The sequence below is a fragment of the Patiria miniata genome, unplaced genomic scaffold (genome assembly GCF_015706575.1).
Source record: "Patiria miniata isolate m_02_andy unplaced genomic scaffold, ASM1570657v1 HiC_scaffold_29, whole genome shotgun sequence".
In the NCBI taxonomy this organism is placed as follows: domain Eukaryota; kingdom Metazoa; phylum Echinodermata; class Asteroidea; order Valvatida; family Asterinidae; genus Patiria; species Patiria miniata.
This window is the reverse complement of record NW_024037068.1, coordinates 1,137,777-1,162,059: the sequence shown is the minus strand read 5'-3', so window position 1 is coordinate 1,162,059 and position 24,283 is coordinate 1,137,777. Positions and strand designations below refer to the sequence as shown.

General features: G+C 40.0%; 1 protein-coding gene across 1 annotated transcript in view; it reads right to left on the bottom strand.

The window, feature by feature from the left end:
- The window catches only part of LOC119735566 (sphingosine kinase 1-like), a 32,800-nt gene extending 10,642 nt beyond the window's left edge, over positions 1 to 22,158 (bottom strand). The window contains exons 1-2 of the mRNA XM_038209320.1: positions 21,504 to 22,158; positions 1,704 to 1,853 (exon numbers count right to left, since the gene is read on the bottom strand). Of these exons, the coding sequence (XP_038065248.1) occupies positions 1,704 to 1,853; positions 21,504 to 21,996 (643 nt within the window). The 5' untranslated portion in view covers positions 21,997 to 22,158. The remainder of the gene's footprint in view (positions 1 to 1,703; positions 1,854 to 21,503) is intronic.
- Positions 22,159 to 24,283: the final 2,125 nt, after the last annotated feature.

Genomic DNA, 24,283 nt, shown 5'->3' with positions numbered 1-24,283 from the left:
TGCCATTCATAAAATACACATCAACAGTCAATACGTTATATAATATCCTGTTCAATAATTCTCAAAGTACACATTTGTACACTTGCACATGTGCATGTGTACGTAGATCTGGCCAAGTATTATTTTCATGCATCATGAAAGGAAAATGTACATTAAACAAGTGTGCATATGAAATATGAAACCTTGCATAAAAGTACACGTCATTCACATTCAAAGTTGCCATGGTTACATTGACAAGCACTGCCCTTGACAGGGGAACAACAAATTAATTGCCATCAATTGCAAGATTATTGGCCAATCATGCATGGCAACGGAACCACATACAGGGTACAATGTACAGAGGATCTAGGAGCTATGAGGATCTAAAGATCAAAATGAATGGAGGATGGAGACTGAATGAAATGATGGCATGATTCTTGACTGTCCGCAGTTTGAATCCAACGTCATTTTCCTGTCAGTCAGGCGCGTAGCCGGGCTTTATTTACTCCTTGCAAAAAAGAGTTTTTGTCCAGTTCCCGATTTCACATTTATAATCCATTTTTGATGTCCAGATTTTGCTTCTATCAGCATCCCGATTTTGCTGATAAAATCTCTAGCCCATTGTATTCTGCCATTATGCACTACCCCCCTCCCCCTTTGCCACTGCTGTCAGTCCCCGCTGGGTTTTGGAATTATGGCTAATTAATTATCTGCATGCACAAATGGTAATTCTGTTTTGTGTACACTTTGTATATGGGGAAATTCAGTTTTCAAGGCGAGTAGCGGCGGAAAATTTTTCACTGCGCGGCAACCCCTGGTCCGAATTTTATGTTTTTGGTATCAAAAGATGCGCCAGACTTGAAGCTAAAAGGTCAGAACAGCTCGGGTCATGAAAAAAAAAATTCAAGGAAAAAGTTGAGGGGGGGGGGGGCCCTTTTGGTTAGGGGAATAAATATGTGCTTGGCCATTTTTAAACAAGTTGGCTCATACATAGAGTTTGTATATATTTACACATAACCTGCTCTAGGGCATGGACGCGGATATTGGGCCGAGCCGAGGTACATGTACATGTAAGTACTCTACTACAACACTGGAATATAGTCCTTGTGCTCTTGAGCAAGGCACTTTACCATTATTGCTTCGTCCTTCGGATGGGACGTAAAGCCGTAGGTCCTGTGTGTTGTGTACTGCACGCTATAGAACCAGTAACACTTATCGCTAAGAGAAGGGGTTTGCCCCGGTGTTTCTGGCAGTGGTTGCAATATGTAGGCCTATATGCCACAGCACCTTGTATACGCTTTGTAAAGGTGTGTGGGTCTCATATTTCTTTAAAAAACTTCATTTATCTGTCTTTAAAAATACCAGTAATTGACAGCGCCTTGAGTACCCAATTGTTGATACATGTAGATCTGTACCGGTATGTGCGCTATATAAGACTCTGGTATTATTATTATGACCACCCGTGTGGCAGGCTTTTGACCAATAGGAAAGGGCAAAACTCTCAGGAGTTTAGGAATTGTTGTTTAACAAATAAAAAATACGGACTGCAACAAATTTTGGAGAAAAAGAAATGGAATTTGTTGAAGAGCACTGGGAAAACAACTTCCAATTTTAAACCTTCAATTTTAGTTGTCATCCACCACCAACCCCCCACACTGCATGCCCTGGCACTACTCCAACTACAGGCCAAAAGAATGAATAATTCTATGTTCCCAGAGGCTTACTTGTGACAACCAAGTCGTAGTCAAGCTCAGCATCTCGGAATATGGGCACGACCTGCTTGTTGAATATCTGTACGCCCTTGCGGCGCCCGCTGGCAGGGTTGACTAACACTAGCAGCTTCCTAGCAGGTGGCAAACGAGCAGCTGAAATATCTGCAGAGAAAAACAAAAGGATCATGTTATATCTTACAGTATCTTCAAGAAGTATAATCTACTTCGGTACGTAATCCTGTAGAGTGCACTTCACCTTTTTTTTCCCACACAAGTTTTGTGCAGTCGTCGGGACAATGTCTGGCCTGTTCCCTGACCTAAGACTTGGGGGGGGGGGGGGGGAGGGGAGTGGAGTGGTGGGGGGGGGGGGGGGGGGGGGGAGGGGAGTGGAGTGGTGGGGGGGGGGGGGTTTCAGCCGCAAGTAGAACTTTTCATCTCAATGTCCACAATACAGTATTCATCATGCCTGTGTGAGTACATTTTGCTTATAAACGCTGCCAAAGGATGTCAGGTTTTCACAAAGGGTGCTTATGGTTCCAACACACAAAATACGTGCTCATAGGGAAACAACGCAATATCGTACACAAAGAGCGCTGCCTTGTGATGCTCAGGAGCAAGGTGGCATAATATTTTCCCTGGAAATTAAAGATTGTGACCCCCCCCCCCCCAAACATTTTCCTTTTAATTTTAATAGTGGTAACCGGGTAATTTTTTTTTTTATATTCCCCTCCCCCAAAACCACCCCTAAAATGATTCTTAATCCCAGGGCCCAGGTCTAAATGTAACCCCCCCCCCCCTTCCCCCGCCTCTATGCGAAATAGACCCACAGGTCCGGCTTTTTTCGAATAAACTCGCCCGAGTTAGAAGCCACAAGTCACAAGTACTTGATTGACTTAAATAGTTCTACAATCTATCCCAATTATAGGCCGCAAGGACCTCTTATTCAAAATTAACTGTGGGGTCACAAAATATTAATGAGCTCGCGCGCACTAATTTGAAGGTTTATGGTGGCGTGCACCCTTTTAGTATCTTGCAAATATTTTGAACACGTACTGTATAAGTACCGGTACATGTATGATGAGGCCACAAGTAAAAGTAAAAAGGAAAAGAAAAAAAGGAGGATGGATGGACTCAACTCTAACAGTCCTGAATCCTCAAATTTTAATACGATTTTTGCACACCCATAGGGAGTAGGGTTAATTAATTTAAATTCATGATCAGGACAGGTTTCAACCTACTGTTATGCACTGACTCTATATCCTGTTCAGACTTTGTACAAAATAGGATACAGTTTAATTTAATAACGTGCAAGCTGTTTTAGCACCATGTTCAGGAGGCTGATAAAAGGCCAATAATGATCTAAAATGTTTCCATTTTAAATTCCTTGGTACACTGTAGCTAGGGAACAGAGAGTATTTATGATGAATAAGCTCTGTGGTTACCTGACTTTATACAGATAACTAATATTAAAACATGTGTACCCTGGTACATAAGAATCTTACATAACGAGTCAAAAGTCAAACATCCTAATTAAAAAAAAACCTGGGTCACTTTAAGGGATTATATACAAGCATTCATTAACTTCATTAATGTTTTACTAAAGCTCAGTAGGCCTAATAAGCATTTTGTTAGTGGCACAGAATAAACAGTGACTATATTTAGTTTTTGACCAAGATTTATAAAAGCGTACACATGTTTGTGCAAATGCAGCATTAGGGCATGATAGAGACGAAGAGCAAAAAATGTGTGCACATACCGGTGTGTGTGCAAGCCATAACTAAACATTGTGGGTAAAATAAGGAAAAGAAAGCAAGGCAAAAAAAAGGCCCAAAATAATGACATTGACAGCTTACATGTAAATTTGAAGTAATTATTATGTATGTACGGTAGCTGTGTGTGGGTTATATTCTATAAATTGAGGGTCCAAAGTTTGAGACTTTTCCTGTCCCTGTTACCTGGTTACCTCTGAACTTTGTAATTTGTCATTCAAGTGTCACCGAAAATTATAACTTCAAACTAATTTAATTTGTTTCGTAGTTCGGATGCTTCACTTTTAATCACTATTGGAGGACATCGGCATACTTGTATCAAGAATTTCAAAATCATAGCTGTCAGATGTAACACAGACAGGAAAAAAGTGGACCCCAAATTTATAGAATGACCCACGGTAGTCACCCTGCAACATTCTGTTGAAGAACTACATGTTCATGTAAGACACAAAAACTGCAGTTCAGACAAAATGATCTCACACAGTCAATTTCGAGATGTCGCTCTCAAATCACATAGGGCCTACATGTACCGGTAAGTGAGCGAATCTGCTCTAATTTGTCGGATAATTTCGCGTTGGAAAGTTACATGTATACCCTCTGCAATTGTACCCACTTGATTTGCTACATTATACGTTCAGTGATTCACGCTTCAATTTCACGATTTGGTTTCTCTGAATGAATTACATGTAGACTGTCAATCCAGTGGTTTTTCATGCAATTTCTATTAATGTTCCAAGATAGCGGTGGGAAAAATCAGAGATTTCAAAATCTGGTCATCCTATTTTTTTTCTGATTTCACCGGAAGTTCCCGTCCAGCTCACAGTCAAACCAACAAAAAGTAACGAGTGAAGTGCTGTGCATGCAATGCCCTCCCAATAATCCAATGGTAATTAGGTACAGTTTGCAGGATTCAATGACAACTGGGCCTTCACAAAAACACTCCAGAGCTGTAATGGTGAAAAAATGTGATGGGAACTCTCTGGTAAGTGAAATGGACAAGGATCTAAGACCCCGTTCCCACTTGATCCACCAATTGGTGGATCTGATCCACCTTTTGCCAAATTGCCGGATCAGATCCCCAATTGGTGGATCAGATCCGGCAATTGTGTGTAGTGGGAACGCTAACCGTTATAAGGTGGATCAGGATCAGATCCACCTTTTCTGATCCACCTCTGGACCAGGATACAGATCCCCCAATTGGTGGATCAGATCCGGCAATTGCCGGATCACGATCAGATGGGAACGCAAAAGGTGGATCTGATCCGGCAATTTGACCTGTTAACATCCGCCCGGTGCACGAGTGGCGCGAAAATGTTGCGGTCTCATGAACGAAGAAACACGTTTTCAGGCGTGTAGCTCATGTGAACATTTCCAGCGTATACAACATGCACAATAAACAACCGCTGAACTACGGGCTAGCACCGTAGTTCAGCATTTTTGCACCGCATGCAAAAGCGCACGTGGTATCCTAAAACTACACTATATAGGCCTTATTTTTGTTGCGTGTTCGTCCATTACTAAACCTTTTTCATTCCTGAAATTTTACTTATTTTTCCATCCATAAATGACTCTGAGTCCGCACTCACCAAAAGACTTCACTTTGGCACAGAATCATGGAAAAGCTTACGAGTATGCGATGAGAATAGTGCCGATAACGCGGGCCGCGGTACGTACGGAGGTGACAAATCTGAAGTATTGATTATAGAAAATTGGAAAATGATGTCGTAGTACATCATGTGACCGTTTCTAACCAATGAGAAGCTTCAGAACCAGGGAATCCCTTATCGATGCATTGGTTTCTGCCGTGATGTCACACAATGAGCGGCTCTGTTGGATTTCACCTGTTAATTTATGCACGCACGGATCCTCTACGGATCCGTGATTTATGTTGGTGAATTCGCGTAATTTTTGTCTGTGAATTCTGATAGTGCTGTTTGAAAACTGACCCATCCTGGCCTGGCATGCAACCATGCAACAATGGCACTCCCACAGAGCGCGCGTAATTCCGAACTTAGTGACCTTTCGGACCCAACATTTCCGTACGAAAAGGTGGATCAAGCATAAGTGGGAACGCGACTTGCGGTTTCGTTGCGGTAAGATAACGATCACACCAAAATGCCGGATCCTGATCCACCTTTTTCCAATTCAAGTGGGAACGCGGTGTAATTCTACCTCCATGGATACACAGAGGAGGCCACTAGCAAGTGAAGCAGTTAGGAATGCCCACACTAATGGGCCAATTAGATAAGTTTATGGATACATGTTGCATGTAAAAACTTTATGTAAAATGTCTGTCCTTTGTTACATACGTAATACTTTTAAAAACAATATCCACCGTATTTTCTAAAATACCGGTACAAAACCATATCCTTTGCAGGTGAGGATACCGGTATTTGTTTAAAGCTTGCAATGTTTACAGCAAAAATTATGAGACCAAAATCCTAGTTTTATTATCAAAACTCAAAGTCTTCTAAAATGTCACACTTTTGGGCCCATTAGTGTGGAATTGCCCACTTACAATCAGAGACCATGGAGCAAATTGAGGAACGTTTCAGTTGTTTTCTTTAGCCTGTGTCACAAAAAATGGGAGGCTTCATTTTTTTCAAGGTTGGTTTTCGAAATCCGGTTTCCAAAATCGAAACAGAATAGTGGAATTCAAACCGAATTTAAAAAAATCTGGATTTAAATCCCACCACTACAATGTACATTGTACTCCACATTACAGTAAGTACCGTACCCACTTGACCAAGTCAAACGTTCATCCTTATGAATTAAAGTTTGGCTATATACATTTACACGTATCGCAAATATTGTCTCCTATTACAATCCTTCACTGCAACTTTTCCACATAAAAACCTTCTTAAATTGAAGCTGCAAATAGGCCTTTTTTTATTTCAATATGTTGGCAATTGTCAAGCAATTTCTAATTTATAAGTTTAAGTAGAGAAAAGGTGTAAAATATTCTGAAACGTCATCATCCCTTTTGTCAACACAGCACAGTGAGATTCCATAAAGGTTTTTACCTGAAATACATGTCACCAAAAATACGTTTGTGTTTAAAAAAATAAATAAAAATAGGCTGATGTGATAACTTAACAGAAACCTCACCGGGGGGCAATTTTTACAGGTTGTACTGTACCTGACAATATACACGTACACGTATAGGCCCTATGCATCCCAATAAATACCGGTCATGCAACTGATTAAGAATAAAGAAATATATAGCACAAGCTGGTTTACCCGATCATAGATCGGGTAGGGCGTAGTGTTGGGGATGAAAATGTGGGGAGTTAAATGTAAATGGGGGATATAGTTGGTGAGACATGCAGTTAAAGAATATCAATTTCTGTGGTGTGATCTGAGGCAATTTCTGATCACTAAAACCAATTTGAGCAAAAGATCATCTGTGAAAGTTTTGAGTTTTGAGTAATTGAATCAGCTACATGTATTCTGAGCAATAGAATCATTATTGTAGGCTACAATATTTTTTATTCGGGGAAGAAAAAGTGTGGGGGGGGGGGGGGAGACCAAACAATGTCCCCCCTCAAAATGTGGGGGTGTGTGTGTGTGTGTGTGTGGGGGGGGGGGTTTCCCCTGTCCCCCGTCGATTTACGCACATGATAATTATGTACCATGGCAACTGTCTGTAAATGTTGCCGTTGGTCTGTTAAATTGGCTTTTTGTGAGGCAGTCGCATTTGGAAAACGAAGATCATCTTTTAAACATCATTTTCGAGTTTGGTGTCATTGAATCAGCTATTCTGAGTAATGGAATCATTATACATGTAGTAGCTACAATTTTTATTCGGGGAAGAAAAGTGGGGGGGGGGGCCAAAAAAGTCTCCACCGCTTTAAAATGGGGGGGGGGGGGGGGGTGGAGGGGTTCCCCGTCCCCCACCGATTGACGCCCATGATAATTATGTACCATGGCAACAGTCTGTAAATGTTCCCTTTGGTCTGTTAAATTGGCATTTTGTGAGGCAGTGGCATTTGTGAGAAAACGTACTTGAAAGGCTTGCCGTAGTACACAGGCGAAGGCTGATTAAGAAGGTCATAATTAAGTTTCAGTATATTGGACTCTTCAACAAACGTAAACTTGAACGTCTTACAATTTGCAAGACTGTCTGCGAGGAACTTGTCGAGTCAACTGTTATTCAACTTGGGTCAACCATCTATATAAGAGCAAGTTTTACTCGGCCTCCGAGAAATGTTTGCTCCTGAAACGATCTGAGACCGCGGTCTTTCGCGACGCCAAAATCGCTCCACGTCCGTGGAAAAATGTGGAGGGTGTCTTTAAGATCGCGATGTTTGAAGCAATGCATCGATCCTTCGTTGATCCCAGACAGGCCCCCGAAATTATAACGCAACACTGTGGCGGGCAGCGAACTCACAACGCTCAGCCTTGGTGGAAGCATGGAGCTGTATTAACTCACGATGGAAGCAACAGAGCACTATACACGTCACTCACATGCTTGTGCTTCAAATCATGCAAATAGCGAGCACCGTAGACCCAACCTCGTTTCCAGGGTGTGGAGCAGGCTGCAGTACGCGTTGCCATCGACAGTTTTGCATAGCCCGGATATACTACGCAGTGTAGACTTTCGATTGGTCAGACCGCGCAAGGCATACTTAATGTGTAGTCCTTCTGAGTATTCGTTGCACTCGGCGCAGGGGCGGCAAGCGAAGCATATGAAAGAATAGGGGCACTCGGTGGCCACGCACCATGGAGAAAAAATATTTTACCAAGGTCACCCCATATCACAATTTGGTGAACGCTTTGGCAGTACGGCTGAGTAGAACACGTAAACGAAACCCCTACGTTGACCTCGCTGACCTCGCACAGTCTAGACTCGCAGAAAAGCCAGCACAGGGGGCGGCCAGGCAGTCAACGTGAAAGCGCACACGACGGAAAATTCCTGTGCAAAATGCTGTCACGAAAAATAGACGAAAAGGATCGCCGGTCCGTACGGGAAAATCAGGACGACCCGAAGTGTCCGACCCGGCGGAAGACACCCTCCGTATTTTTCCACGGACGTGGAGCGATTTTGGCGCCGCGGGAGCCCGCGGTCTCGGATCCTTTCATGAGCAAACATCGTCTCGGAGGCCGAGTTAAACTCTCTCTTATATATATAGATGTGGTTGAATTGAGCTGTGCACTGTAGACCTGTCTGTATGATTCAGGTCAGTTGTTGTGCACCAACTACGCTAAAATTGCAAGAGCACTGGTTAGACACACCATCACAAGATATTTGCTGTGCTTTTGTAAATTATGTGTACCACGCACCAAGTGTACGTGTACAATAGGACAAGTGAATGGGAATAGCCATCAGTTTTGATAATACTGTATCAAATAATACTGTATCAAATATCATTATTTATCAATAATGTTGAAATATATCTAAATCATCTTCACTTGTACACAAAATTTACTTCACCTGCAGGCATGGCATGTGCATCCATGTATCGTGCATACATATCACAATACAATTTAACATACATGTATATACCGTGTATATATTATCCATAAAAAAAAGATGCTGATGAGAAATTCAAGAGGCACTGGTGAATGTTCTCCATTCCGTATCTGTATGTATTTATCTTACTTTTTACATTTTGAGTTGAAATTAAACACAACGCGCAAGGATTTTTTTAAAGGGTATTCATGGTACCGGTATACATTACATGTACATCAGAGTTAAAAATATCACGTCTTATTTATAAAATGTACATTGTATTTTCTGAAGATATGATGCCATAATGACCCAGATCCAAATGTAGAATCTCATTTACCAAGTTGTACTGACCATGGTAAGCAGAACCTTCAAATTCAGCAATATGACCGTGCACACTAAAAGTTAGATCAGATTCATTATGGGATGTGCAGACATTACAATAGGTACACTACATCATGGAGAGCGACCCTATAAAACATGTTCAATCTTTTACCATATTGCCATCAAATGCTAGTTCCCACTATACTAGGCTGTTCAATGTTCAGGTGTAAACAAATTTTATACATAATAATTACAGTGTACAAAGTTGAGAAGAAATTGCCGGGTTGCAGGTTCAAAGCCTGTTCAAGTCAATGTCTTGGCCCAACTTTTTAATTAAATGCATACAAATTATGAGTTCAAAAACCTTTTTACAGATTTGTTGTTTGCTTTGCACCTTTGCAAACAGGCCAGTGCGCATCAGGTACATGCCTATGCCTTTGTTCTTCTGGCCTCCACCTACACGTGGGCCAAGGACAAGTGCAAAAAGGGCTTTGAAAAATGCACAATAGAAAGGTTGTCCAGTACATGTACGTCATCTTGACCATTCTGAATTGAGGTTGTACACATGTGAAAAGATACGTGAACAATAGGCTTGGGCGATTTCAATTTGTACCAAGTTGTACTGACCATGATAAGCAGAACCTTCAAATTCAGCAATATGACGGTGTACACTAAAAGTTAGATCAGATTCATTATGGGATGTGCAGACATTACAATAGGTACACTACATCATGGAGAGCGACCCTATAAAACATGTTCAATCTTTTACCATATTGCCATCAAATGCTAGTTCCCACTATACTAGGCTGTTCAAAGCTCAGATGTATACAAATTTTATACATAATAATTACAGTGTATAAAGTTGAGAAGAAATTACCGGGGTTGCAGGTTCAAAGCCTGTTCAAGTCAATGTCTTGGCCCAACTTTTTAATTAAATGCATACAAATTATGAGTTCAAAAACCTATTACAGATTTGTTGTTTGCTTTGCACCTTTGCAAACAGGCCACCGCATCAGGTACGCCTATGCCTTTGTTCTTCTGGCCTCCACCTACACGTGGGCCAAGGACAAGTGCAAAAAGGGCTTTGAAAAATGCACAATAGAAAGGTTGTCCAGTACGTGTACGTCATCTTGACCATTCTGAATTGAGGTTGTACACATGTGAAAAGATACGTGAACAATAGGCTTGGGCGATTTCAATTTCTTTTTTTTTTTGGTCGTCCTTGAGTTACAAAATTCATAAAAAATAGACTCCAAATTTACAAGGCATGAGAAGCAGTGGAAAAACTCCAAAACATTATCATGTCCCTCCTGGAAAAAAATTGTTTTGAAGTTGCTAGAATCTATTCTTCTTGGAGGAACTACATGTAAATTGAATAAACCACTTGCCCGTCCCTGCCCGCTTCCTTTTTCTCACCCCGCCTCCTTTTTTTTTTTTAATCAATACAATTTACAATAAATTTTGTCTTTTTATTTGTTTTCAGCAAACTTGCAGATGTATTCAAGTTCAAAATCTGGTATAAAGGGTGAGGGTTACTTTGGACACAGAAGTATTGGCAATGGACGTCAAGAAAATGGTGTACAAATATTGAGTGGCTCAAAGTGACATGGGAGGAATATTATCGCAAGGTAAAAACTAGATTTCGCCTTGTGAAATGGAAAAGTCCAGATTTTACCGAGCAATAATATTCCTCCTGACTCATTTCACAATTTAAAGCCACTCAATAGGCCCTATTTGTTTTATAGTTTACTGATATCCTTGTCAATTGATTTACAGTTAAAATGAAATTCAATTTCAGTACAAAATTGGTGGAAATATCTTCCAAACCACCCCTTCGGCCGACCAGTGTTGGAAATTGATGTAAAAATACTGCTTTCCTTTAAAATGTCAGCACACCAGGTGCCATGATTTTACAGGATGCTTTAGACTGTCATTCACTAACAGTCCAGCAAGGTATTTCGTGATTATTTGGTAGTACTTGTTTTTTGATGATTGCAAATGTTGTATACACGTATATATATTCCCTTTAAGAAAAAAAAAAAAAAGGCCACCTCCTTGCTTTTTTCAAAACGCCCGGATGAGAAACTTTTTTTTGGGTTACTTGGCCTTACTACAGGGAGTCGATTCTACCAAAAAAAAAGAAAAAAAAAAGAGCTGGTCGACCACCATTTCAATTCCGAAATTAGAATCTGTTCATTTTCAATCTGGAGCTTACCAAACTCCAAAGCCTATAATAAAAAGTTTCCAACGAGTCACTTCCCTTGTAATTATTCAATAGGAAAGCCCTACTACTTCCTCCAGGAAAAACCCACAAAACCAAAAGAGGAAGGTACATGTACATACTGCACGTATGGCACATGTACATTATGTTAAATGTACACGTACAGTACTGCAAAAAGCGAACCAATGGACATTGTGTATATACACAAAAGGCAACATTGGATGTGGCGTGTTCATTTCCTTGTTGTTACATTATCATGTTTTGGCTGCATTACATAATAAATCTGTAATCTTATTAAACAAAGCAAGCACGCTTACTACAGTGTAAGATACTACACATGTACTGGTAAATGTAGATCCCTTCCAATAGTGCCAACAAATCGTTACATGTTTTGTAAATTATCAAATTGTACACAATGACTCAATTCTCAATACATTTGTAAATAGGCCAAGGGTGCAACAACAAATATGTACGGTACCGTACAAGCACTTTTATTGTGTTTTGAGGACAATACTGGTACCGGTAGGTGCGAACCCATGCCAAAATGATTGTTATGGGGAAGGTGCAGTAATGACTTTGGAGACAGCCCAAAGTAAAGATAACGTGTTTATTTGCTGTCATCCCCTATATAGCTCCTTTTTGTCATTTCTTTTAAACTCCAAATCAAGGAAATGGGACTTTTTCATATTAAAAAAAAAACCCAAAACATGCAACCTACTGATTTTTTGCCTCACAAGAAATAGGAACAGAACAAATGGAACTCGACTTTTGAAAAACAATTTAGCTTTTTGACAACAAATTATGATAGGGCACAGCTTAGGGAATTGTTTATTCTTCCAGTAGGTCCTATACTTTAAATTCTTTAGCAAAATGAATGACCAAAAAACCATTTCAGCAAACAGACATCGACTTAAAGGGACACTGCGTCCTGGAACAGCCCAATTACATACATGTAGGCTACAAACCATGCTTTGAACGAAATGATGTTGATCGGAAAGAACATAAGTAGGATCATCCACACAATTATCCTTTAAAAAATGGGCGTTTTTGTGATTCCTGCATTATGCGTGCGAGGACAACTTTCGGGGTCCACTTTTGCGACCCCAAACAGTCGAGCTGTTTGGGTGCTACGGTAGTTGTGATTTCATCTGTAAAGTGTTTGCCTTTTGCAGATGTGTAAATAACCACATTATGACTCGTGAGCATTGTGTTCGCGAGCACGGTGCTGTATACGTACAAATGTACGTTATGTATTAGACACACACAATGTGCATACATGTATATCGTACACTGACTGAAACGACAGGAAAAACGTATGAATTCGTACTCCGCTGTGTCCAATGTTAACAACTGGTTTTTTTTCGTCTTTTCTCGTGACCGGTAAGACATTAGGTTGGTTCCTTTCAACCAGATATTTGAAATAGGATATAATTAAACAATCCAAAAGGTGAAATTTTCGGGGATATCAGGACCTAGTGCCCCTTTAAAAACACACACGATGAAGTGGGGAACAGATTCACTTGCACATTTGTATGATTTAAATGGAATATAATGTCCTAATTTCCTTAACTGAAAAAAGACGTATGGAACAAATCAGTGGCCTAACAAACAGGTTCCAAGAAACACAATCTACACTGGACAAAAATGACAGGAAACACAGTTCAGCAATTACCGGTAAGTGTACCTCGGTACAAAAAAAGTAAAACAAATCTCCTCCTATAACTAGCACACATTGTACTTGTACCAATAACACAACCAGTCACAACCAATTGAACACCATGCTAGGGTACAATGCATGACTCACTGTCTACCCACTCCTCCATGGTCTACCCTATCACCCACAAACCACAGCCCCATGATGCAGCGCATTAGTGTTCCTATGATAATAATTATGCCCCATGACATGGCTCAGAGCCTCAAAAGGTGTACAATGTAGCTACTGAGGTGCATGAGGAAATCCTTCCTATTAAGTAATAAAGGACTTTGAACTTCAATTGCTGCACTTCTTTGTAGCATGGCTGAAGCGCGCTGAGCCACGTGTATGGGTTGATGGACACAGTGCTAGTCTGCTCGTTTGGAATACTGCTTGTAGTTCAACACTGGACAATTCATAGGGCTCCGTGTACATTTGTGTACACTATGACGAGCCAGTGTTTCCCCTGCCCACACGAGGCCGCCCACCTCGCTATTTTCAGTGACCACCTCGCTCATTTTTTGGCCAATATCACCACCTTGCTGTGAAGATTTCAATAAAGGAAATATCAATTGAAAAAAAAAATTAGAGTGAACATTTTCCTTGACCTCCATGTACATGTACATGAACCGGCATCAAGAACTCACAATTTTGATGTGTTTTTGGAATCATCATGCATTTTTGTGAGCCCTGCATTGTTTTCAGTTTGCAGACTGTAAATGTTGTTTCAATCATCAATTCCAATTGTTACCACCTGGCTCAGTTTGTTAGCCAGGGGAAACACTACATGTATATGGCGAGCCATATATGGAACTCACTGCCCAAGTAAGTTGTTGAGTCACTATAACCCTGGATATCTTCCAGACCAGACTGAGTTGTATCTCAACCTGTCCCAAAATAGCTGTTTTTACTATGTCTTTTTATGCCTTGAGTTCTGTCTGCATATAGTATCTGCTTGTTTGCACAATGTGCGAGTATACTCCAGAGGAGGTTTCTGCACAGTATAGGAAGATGATGATGATGAACATGTTTTTACAAAATGTTTGCACAAAGGTTTAAAATTGTCCAGATGTAGGGGAAAAAACATGAGAAGGAAATCCTCGAGGGATGTTTTCAAAAGCACTCTACAAATGTATGTCATTGTTTTAAGCAATAATTTATGGTGGTTTTCAATCCAAGAATGGAAAGAAACAAGTTTTTGATTGATTAATTGTTCCCTTTTCACGTAACATCTTGATTAAAACTAATTGATAATATGTTTGCCTAAAGTAAATTTCATTTCTTCACCTACAGTGATCTTTACAGTATTTTCACTATTACATGTAAACTGAACCTGCATTAAAGCTATAGTCCATCATTTGTAATTTGTGCATTTTGTTCGTTTGAAGCAACAAAAGAGTTCAAAATCTAATGAAGGATACTGAGCAACTAACCTGATGAAGTTTCAGCTAAGCTTCAGCTGTACATTCTAAGATCTCAATTTCAAATCAAAAGTTACTGAATCATGTTTTGAATTGCAGCTATACGCGACGTAGCGCACTGATCCGACGAATTATAACAACCGCGCGCGCGTGTGCATCGTTCCAATACTTGTGCGCGCTGCGCCGAATAACAAAACGAACTACTAATTTAAATTTTCCTACAGTGCTTCTTAAGAATCACCGTTGGAAATGCCTTCTTTCGTTGATTACTTCAAAATGACAGCTTGCCAGGAAGAATAATTTCACAGGAAGTTTAGTTCCCTTACTATCTTTCAACCAAGTTTGTTTTTCAACAGTAATTACGCCAGTTACTTTTCGGATGGCTGCAAATGATGGACTATAGCTTTAATCAAAACAATGATCAATAGCGTCTAAATAGAATAATTAATTTTATCTAAATTCTAGTTCAGGCCAAGAAAATAAGTAAGACATATAGTGGAAGGTTGGAGGGAAGGTTCCAAGAGTTGAATTCTGGCATCAACGTCCATCTGAGACCAATCTGCAAGATTCATAATTTCCTTTGCTACACAGTACAACTATCTCTAAGGCAATGCAATGCACTTTGGAACTTGGAATGGCTTTTATTTTAAACATTACCTTTTATAGACAAAGCCATCTGTAATAAAGTCAGATAACGAATTAAAAGTTCCATGGCTTCTCAAACTTTGCAGTATCTTTTCACTCGGAGGTGACCAAACTTTGTCACACTTTGAGTCACCGCAAACCCTGGAACTTGACTATCAATGATTAGATCAACTGAAATCCAGACAGTATTTCACCGGGGACCACACTGATATTGCACAGTGTGTGAGTTTCACGTACATGTACATGTACGTACATGTACATTTTCAATCTGAACATGTGTAAATTTAAGTTTACAGAGCATGCAGTAGGACAGGGTCAAAGAAGGGAGGTTCCACTCCACCAAATACGCGCTCATAGAAAACAAAACACAATCGGACAGAAAAAGCACCACCTGGTGGCACTCAGGAGCAAGGCGGCAATGTGTTTTCTCATTGGAAATTAAAGACTACGGCCTGCAGGACAATTTTCTTTTCAATTTTTACCAGAAATGGCTGGATCCATATTCCCCTCCTTCCAAACACCCCTTGAACGTTTGCTCTCTTGTCTAGGTTGTAGACATAGGCAAGAGCCTCCCACCTCTATTCCATGGTGTTTCCAGTCATTTTTACAAATTTCTCGGACTTTTTCCAGGCCTGGAAATTGAAACTAAAATTCCATAGCTTTTCCAGTTTTTTTTCCAGGCCGCAGTCAGATTTTATTTGTTAATGATTTAGTTTTATTTAGCCCCCAACAATTCAGTAGTGTTAAATGTACAATCCTTCTCCAGGCGAACTTTGGTTTATTGGTTTATTGCAGTTTCATATCATCAGACATAATGTGCAAGACCTGGGACTTGGTGATTACAAGTTAGCATCTATAGAAATACACTGAACTAGAGTAGTAAACTAGCCATTATCAAGTGAATATGAAGCAATTAAGTTCAAAAGAAATTAACGAAAATAATCACATTTGTATATATAAACCACCGGTACACGTTTAATCCGCGGAATGACTAATTCAAATTGAGTAGGCCTATTCATTTAGATGCATGATAATCAGTACATACATGTATAGTTTGTCAACAATATTGTTTTAACCCTAAAAGGGCAGGGTTATTTTGACCATCTGTTAGCCGGGAGGGGGGGGGGGGGATCCGCCCCCCGCCCCCACGATCTTGGCCATCGATCTTGGCCATCGATCTTGGCCATTTTTTGAAACTCGGTACATGCATAGAGCAACTCTTCATGAACATACCCAAGAAATTTCATGACTATGGGTTTTGGAATTATGGCTAATTAATTATTCATACGAATGTCAATTCTGCTAGCTGTGTACACAACGTATACATAAATATGGGAAAATTCAGTTTTCATGGCGCGTAGCACCGGAAATTTTTTCGATACGCGGCAACCCCTCGTCTGATTTTTTATGTTTTTGGTATCGAAAGATGCGCAAAGCTCAAGGCTAAAAAGTCATAACAGCTCGGGTTGCGAAAAAAAAACATTTCAAGGCTTTCGCGGAAAAAGTTGAGGGGGGGGGGGGTGGCGCCCTGGCCCTTTTAGGGTTAAGGTCTTTTTAAAAATGATTCCTTGATCTAAAGATAGTCATTGGTTTGAGGTGGTTTCACAATAGATGTCCTTGATTTCTGACAGTCGATAAGTGTGTGTGTGTTCTAGCTTTATGGAGAAGGCTAGGGGCTGATCTTGTATTAGGGGATATTATTTACACCCACAACCTGCATTGATGTTCATGAAGTACAGGTGTATGTATTGTACATCACATGTATAGAAGAAGAAATCATAAGCCAAAATATTATTGTAATAGGAGTGTCTGGATCACAAAATAACATTGGTCATGCACTTTGGTGGCTGGGAAAACAATTGTTCCAAACTACAGGTACATAGCTCCATCCATTGTTGTCTCTGTACGAGTGGAAATCCGCACTTAGCAATGTAAATGGTTACAGTTCAAAGGTTGTGTGTGGTCATCATGTGGGGTGATAGTGTGCACTTTTTGTAAAGGAGATCAATTTGTTTTCAACAAATTCACAAATCACGTGGTTGAACAATGGCTATTGGAAGGTGAAAAAAGGCTACAATCTGTTTTTCCTTTTGTGTGCCAAGTAATAGGGTACGGTACACTACATGTAGTTATTGCAGTACATGTACAATGTACAAGAGTTCATGAGAGCACAAAATCTATTTTTGGCTACCGAACTTTTTCATTGTGGTCTCATGAAAAATCTCATAATTTGCATTGAATTTATTCTGTACGTTTTACACAATGCTGAATCACTTCTACAGGACATGTACAAAACACTTGATTTCAAAGTTTAAAGCATGCACAAAGCCTCTCCATGTGGTTGAACAATTCCTACAATTTTCTAACTGGCCCAGAGCCACATGAAAGACAATCAATTTTGAAACACCAACAAGTGATATATGTCTGCTTTAAAATTTAAATTTGTAAACATTTTAATAGCAAATGTTTTAAGAACCGTTTAAACGTTTTAACGTTTAGCCATTTCACGAAGGCTGATGCCTGCCCATTATGTCTGAAGACCGGCGTGATTGACATGATGAATTTACAACAATTGACATTATTTATAGCAGGTAGTCACTGAAAAAGTAAAAACTTAACTACTGATATATACCCCAAATCTTATCAAGTACTGCGGCGCTACGACTAATGTTTTGTAAATTCAGGGATGACATTGTCCATTAAAATAAAATCTGAAAAATGGATGAAACGTCTGAAAGATGCAAACGTCTGAAAGTTTTGACCAATTGTGGCAATAAAAAGTTTGAGGTTGGCAATTTTGCCAATAAAAATCCAGGTCTAGGTACCGTAGGTCGGGTTACCATATCCACACAATATTTTTTTATTAATTAATGCCCAATGTACCAGTACTTCAGGCAAATGGGAATGCGAATTGAACTTGATGTCATGAAACTTTCACTGCAAACTTGGCCCAGAGTTCAAACATTTTCAGCTTTGCAAATTTTAGCAAATTTGCAGCATGAAAACTTGTTGTGACACCACAAATTCATGTTTACATTCATTTTCGCGCTGAGTATGAAACCTTTAAGCAGTTTTGATACTCATTTTTAATGCCATATTATGACCAACTCCTTTTTCAAAAAAAATTATTTGTACTTGTACAATATAGGCCTACCAATACGCTATTTAGCAGTATGCCGTTTCTGTTTCTGTAAGATGCTGTACAGCCAGTGAGGGGCAGTGAAACCTTGTCAACCATTTAATAGCTTCAGAAATATGCAAACTCTAATGCTCATTGGAAATTTGCCAATTATAGAAGGGCATGAAGGGGGGGGGGGGGGGGGGGGGGTACACACACTATAAATATGGAGGCGGGAGCCAGGAACCAGTGCAACAGAGCACGACAATCCCAATAAAAGCCTTTTAACACTAGACAAATCTCGGGGTACCGGTAGACGCAGGATTGACACAGGGTTAAAAACATGCAGCGTTTCACACTTGAAGTTTTCAACCCTGCGTCAATCCTGAGATTGATTTCGCCCTGGGTTAAACTCAACCCTGCCCCAGACCAGGGTTGGGATTTTCAACCCGAGTTAATACTCTCGCATACTACATGTAGGTTCAAAACAGTAGGAATATAACCAAGTGAAATGAGCTCGATTTGTATGAAGTAAGTGTGAAACGATATTGGGTTGAACGCGGGCTTGAACACTACAAAAAAGTTAACCCGGGGCGGCACTGGGCTTACCCAGGGTCGAGTTCCACCCGGGTTGAGAGGATCTACGTGATGTGAAAAGGCATTAAAACCCTAACTCCCTAGGGGGTGTGCAAAATCATATTAAAATTGGAGGATTCAGGACTGTTAGGGAAGGGACTCTGACACAATGCTTGGAGCACAGTAGGCCTACAATGCATGCTGTTTTCTTTTTTTGGGGGGGGGGGGGGTGTTAGGCCTAATTGTGCATTATGTTTAAAAAGTGTAATCCCATGTTTGTCAGAAGACAGCTGCATAGTGTTTGGTGAGTCTTACCAATTCCCGCCTACACACACTTGTGTTACAGCTTAGTTACAGGGGTGACACTTTTTAAAGGAAACATGTAAAAAAAAATCCACTCCAGTTCTGTGACACAGATTTCGCCCTAGCTATTATTATTATCAATAAGCTTTAGAGCCAGCGAGCGGTACATGAAGTCAACCATGAATGACAGATTAGAGCAAAACATGACATGATTTTCGTATTTACTGGCTAAGTACTTTAAGTGTGGACTCAATTCAACGCATGATTGAGGCAGGATGCAAGGTTGTCTCCTGATAACAGCCCCTGGGGTCCTGTGAGTCAGCTGATCATATTAGGTAAATAAAATCACTGATATTACGAGAGATTGCTCAATGCATCTGGGCCTGATTTCATAGCCTGGCTATGCACACATTTTGCAAGGGAACTTCAAGGATTCCTTTAGGTACCGGTACTGGAAGCAGGAAAAAGTGCAGTAAATGTACATGTACCTGGGTATGTACCAGGGCATACTAAAACTACGTAAACTTATGGATATCAAACTGAAGTACAAATGGAAAGACTCCCATATCTGGCCATCACTTGTCACCCTGTGCACAAACACTATGACTATGAGACTGGTCTGACATTATTTTTTTAAGTGTTTTCTCACTAAATACTTTAATATTGTCCCTACTTATTTTGACTTTTTAGGCCCCAATTTACCTCCAAGAATTAATCAACAAATATCAACCACCAAGACCCTCCGCTCTAGTTCCAAAGATCTTCTTACTCCTTATCCAGTTACCACCAAATCATAATCAACGTGCCTTTCAATTCACTGCTCCCAAACTATGGAATGATTTTCCTAACCATATCAAAACCTGTCCCACCTGTCCCAAAACTCACCTGTTCAGTTGCACAAGCGCATAGAGACTTAATTGTATTATGCGCTATATAAGAACTGTTTATTATTATTATTATTATTATTATTATTATTATATCACTTTCTGATGGCTGATGCTGTGATACTGATAGGTCAGTAGTCACTTAAGGAAAAAAGGAAGTGATGGCCAGATATGGAAATCTTTCTGTGCAAACTTAGCAACGAGTGACATTAACCCCAACTCCCTAGGCCTTTTTGCTAGGATGTAGCCTCAATCCTGCAAAATCCTCCAATTGGCCTCATGGAAAAATAGCATATAGCCTCAATCCTGCAAATTCCTCCATTATTTCTTGAATATGGTCCGTGGAGGGGTGACCACTGCCTGAATCCTGCAAAATCATGCGGCAGTGACTGTCAATATATTGAGGCTTGGCCAGTGACATCCTGGAGCAGTACGGATGTTTTCAAGCATTATCCAGGCCTATATTTATGCATGGCTGAGCATAAACAACACAAGGTCCGGCCCAAGACCTTGACAAAGTGCATCCTACGAAATCAGTAACGCACTTTTGCCATGTAGCCTCAATCCTCCAAATTCCTCCACATTGGCAAAGACGATTTTGAAGGATTCAGGGCGGTTAGGGTTAAACAACTGAAATTACATATTTTTTAATGCATCCATTAAATTTAGGCCAAGTAAAAATATTTAAAACCAGTTTCTTGTCCCCGCCTGCTTCCTTTTTTCCCACCAGCATCCTTTTTTTAAATTTTAAATTCATACATTTGCAAAATATTTTGTAATTGTATTGTTAATATAATATATTTCATTAGGCCTATGTCTTTTTTTTTCCCCCAAAAAATGTATGTATTACGGTTTCTTTGGACACAATATATTCAGCTCTTACATGGGTCAAGAAAAAAGAATCCATCAACGATCTTGGAATACCTGTTGAGGCTCTTTAATATTAAAAAAAAATCTTGGCAAGAAACTATTTATTACAATGTAAAACATTAAGTTTTCGTTCTGTACCAATTCAAATACTACTACTAGTGGATATTTGGCCAGCACCAGCTTTCTTTTACAAGTAAGCCAGCAGATCGCACAGTGCCCTCTTTAACGTGTAGGCCTATATCAAGTAGGCCTAGGCCTACATTATAAAGTACCATCATTGTTAAGGAGCACGTTTTCACTTCTAATTTTCGGCAATCCATTTGCTATATATGGAAATAAATGTGAGTTTGATTGAGTCGATAGACCAAGATTAAGAGGGATTAATTGGGGGGGGGGGGGCACACTGGCAATGAGGGAAAATCAGAGAATGGATGAAATTGAGGACAGACCAAGAGGGATTTAATAAGACTTAAGAGGACATTAATCATGTTAATTAGATTTATTTGAAATTTGTTTATTTATTTGTTTAGAAGTCTTACCTTCTTCATTTTCCACAGTCACTCTTCTCAAAATGAGAAGTATCGCCAACCTCCATTTCTGAGCAATTTCCAAATTTTGTTCGTGAGTATCGTACTTGTTCACTCGGAAAATAACGTCCCGTTTTCTTCTGAAACCGCCACTGGCGGCCGGCTTGTTATACGGGTAGGAATGAAGGCAAAGGAACGCGGCAGCCGTGTCGTTCGGGGGTTTCTTGGTGGTCAGACTAGTGAGGGAAAGCCTGGAATTGTTGGATGCGTAGGTGCTCCTAGCCCGACCGCACTCACATCCGATGACATCGGCCAGGCGCACCGTGTCTGCCTTGGGAGTGACGCGGCCATTTTGCCCATCACTGGCCCTGCGTTTCTCAACCACGACTCGGTCGTTGTACAGCGTTACCCGCACCGCTGCGCATTTGCCTGGGAACAAGGTGAAGTCGTCTCGTAGCAAATGCTGCTCTTCCCGGGAACAATTCAGTTCTTCAGTACTAGTCATGCTTTCTCTCTGTACTGTGACTGATACAGTCAACTATCTCTTCACATAAAAGTGACAAAATTCGGAACTTACGTTCCTTTTTTGGATTCCGACTGCAGCGGATACTTGATCATTGAATATTCTGACTTTGTTGTGTTGACGTTAGTAGTACGTCACGTGTGATCCACCCGGCTTTCTCTCAGTACAAATTAGCAACGTGTAGTTCGAGTAAGGAGGGGCGCTTCTTCTCAAATGAAGTTTAAAATCCTAAACGGGAAAAACTTTTTAAAACCAAACAAATAGAGAGTAATTAACAAAACAAAAATTGCCAGCAACACATACCAATTTTGCTGTCAAGGTTTAGTAGAAAGCAGGTAAAAAGTATCATCTACACGTAAAAGTTATAGCGTAATTCAACACCTGAGGGCGGTATCGTAAAATCTGTGAATTTTTGTTCACCTGAGTTCATGCATGTTATGGTCGTTTATGGCGGTCATCGTTTTCAATTATTGTAACCGCTCAAGGCCGACCAACATTACAAGCAAACAATTACTTTTTTTTGTTCATTCGCTCGCTTTGGGTCACTTTCTCCTTCAAACGTCAGCAAAATAACAATTGGTGCTGATTTTTCAAGCACAACCTTCGACGGTTTTCAGGGTCACTCGTGACGTATGTCGTGTGGCGCAATAGAAATTTGTATTTAATTCAGAGCTCATTTCAGAACGTTACGTGACAGAGCAATGCCGGAACGTTTAAAAAAGAAGAAGGTGCTTTGCACCCTCAAGTTTTTACTATTTAATTGCTAATATTTTACTTAAGCATTAGATAAGTTGCGACCTTGCATGTTTGCACAACAATAATCAGTCCAATCTTACGTGGAGGTGGTTCAATATGTGAAGTTTTCAATTATCAACTTTCCAACCCCAATACAATTCCAATAATCTTTAGCGCGAAGCACATAACAGAAACAATACTTCTGGTAAGAAAGAGTGAAGAGTGTCGCTTTTACATTATTTCGCGGATAACTTAAGGCACTGTTCGTTTGAAGGAGAAATCTATCGAATTGAACTAAAAAGAAACCAACCCTAACTGAATATAAGAATTGAGGTAATGATATTCTCACTGGGAATAATGATACCGAGCCTTTGTTCGTTGTGTCTTTTTTTTGCCCCTGAAAAAAAAACACACCCGGCACATAATTGCCATAAAATTAAAAACGTCAATAGATATATAGGCCTAACTCCAATTCGTAAAATACGCCCAACTTATATTTTTGTGACTGTCACAAAATGACTTTAAAATCTAGTGATGCATGTGTTTTGATAATGATAAAGGCCTGCACGTTAATTCAAACTAAATTTGGCAATAGACGATGTGACATGTGACAAGTCTTATGGATGTTGTGGTCACGTGATGCCAACTTTCAGCAACGGTTCTCTTCTGCACTGCTCTGCCAGGCTCTTGATATATGAATGGTTTATTGTTTGACATTTACAGGGCGAGTCCAAAAAAACCGTAACTCCAAAACGGCAAAGAAATATATTTCATATACAATACGTACCGTATGTAGTACCAAAATTATTATGACTTGGAAGCACATTTCAACTACTTTCAAGTGAGAAAATTATTTCAATTGCTCTATACACGTTAACATTTTATCAGTATTTAAACGAAGTAACCCTAAGATGTTTGTTCATGACGAGGTGTGGAGGAGATTTTCGGCTGACGGCAATCCACCGGAGTTAATCACCTTATTACACATTATTATAAAACCCAACTTGCCTGGTTTGGCCACATAGTGAGGATGGAAAACAACAGTGTTTCAAAACGCATCCTTCTAGAAACAACGACTGGGAAAATAGACGGGGTAGGCCAAGGGAGAGATGGGAAAATGACATCAAGGTTAACAGCGCCCTCTACCTGGCACACCGTAGAGCGCAAGACAGGAGTGGAGAGCGAAGTTCAGCGAACATTCGTGGAGCCAACGTCCTTCGGAACATGGTGCAGGATTACATTAGATTAGATTAGATTAACCCTAAGATCAGTTTCGTCCAAAAAAGTCATTTATTGTGTGTTCTGACTTTTTGGAACAACAAAGAAAATGACACTTGTTTCAACAACTTCTCTATTAACAACCCTGCTTTGGCTAACACTGGTACGGACGGGTCTTCAAAATGACTTTGTTTAATATTTGTAACTTTTAAAACTGAGGTTTATCGCTGGTGATGTTTGAAGACAATTGTAACTCTTGAAATCGCATTTTGTGGACAAAACAGATTTTAGGGTAATTCGTTTAAATGGTGATATA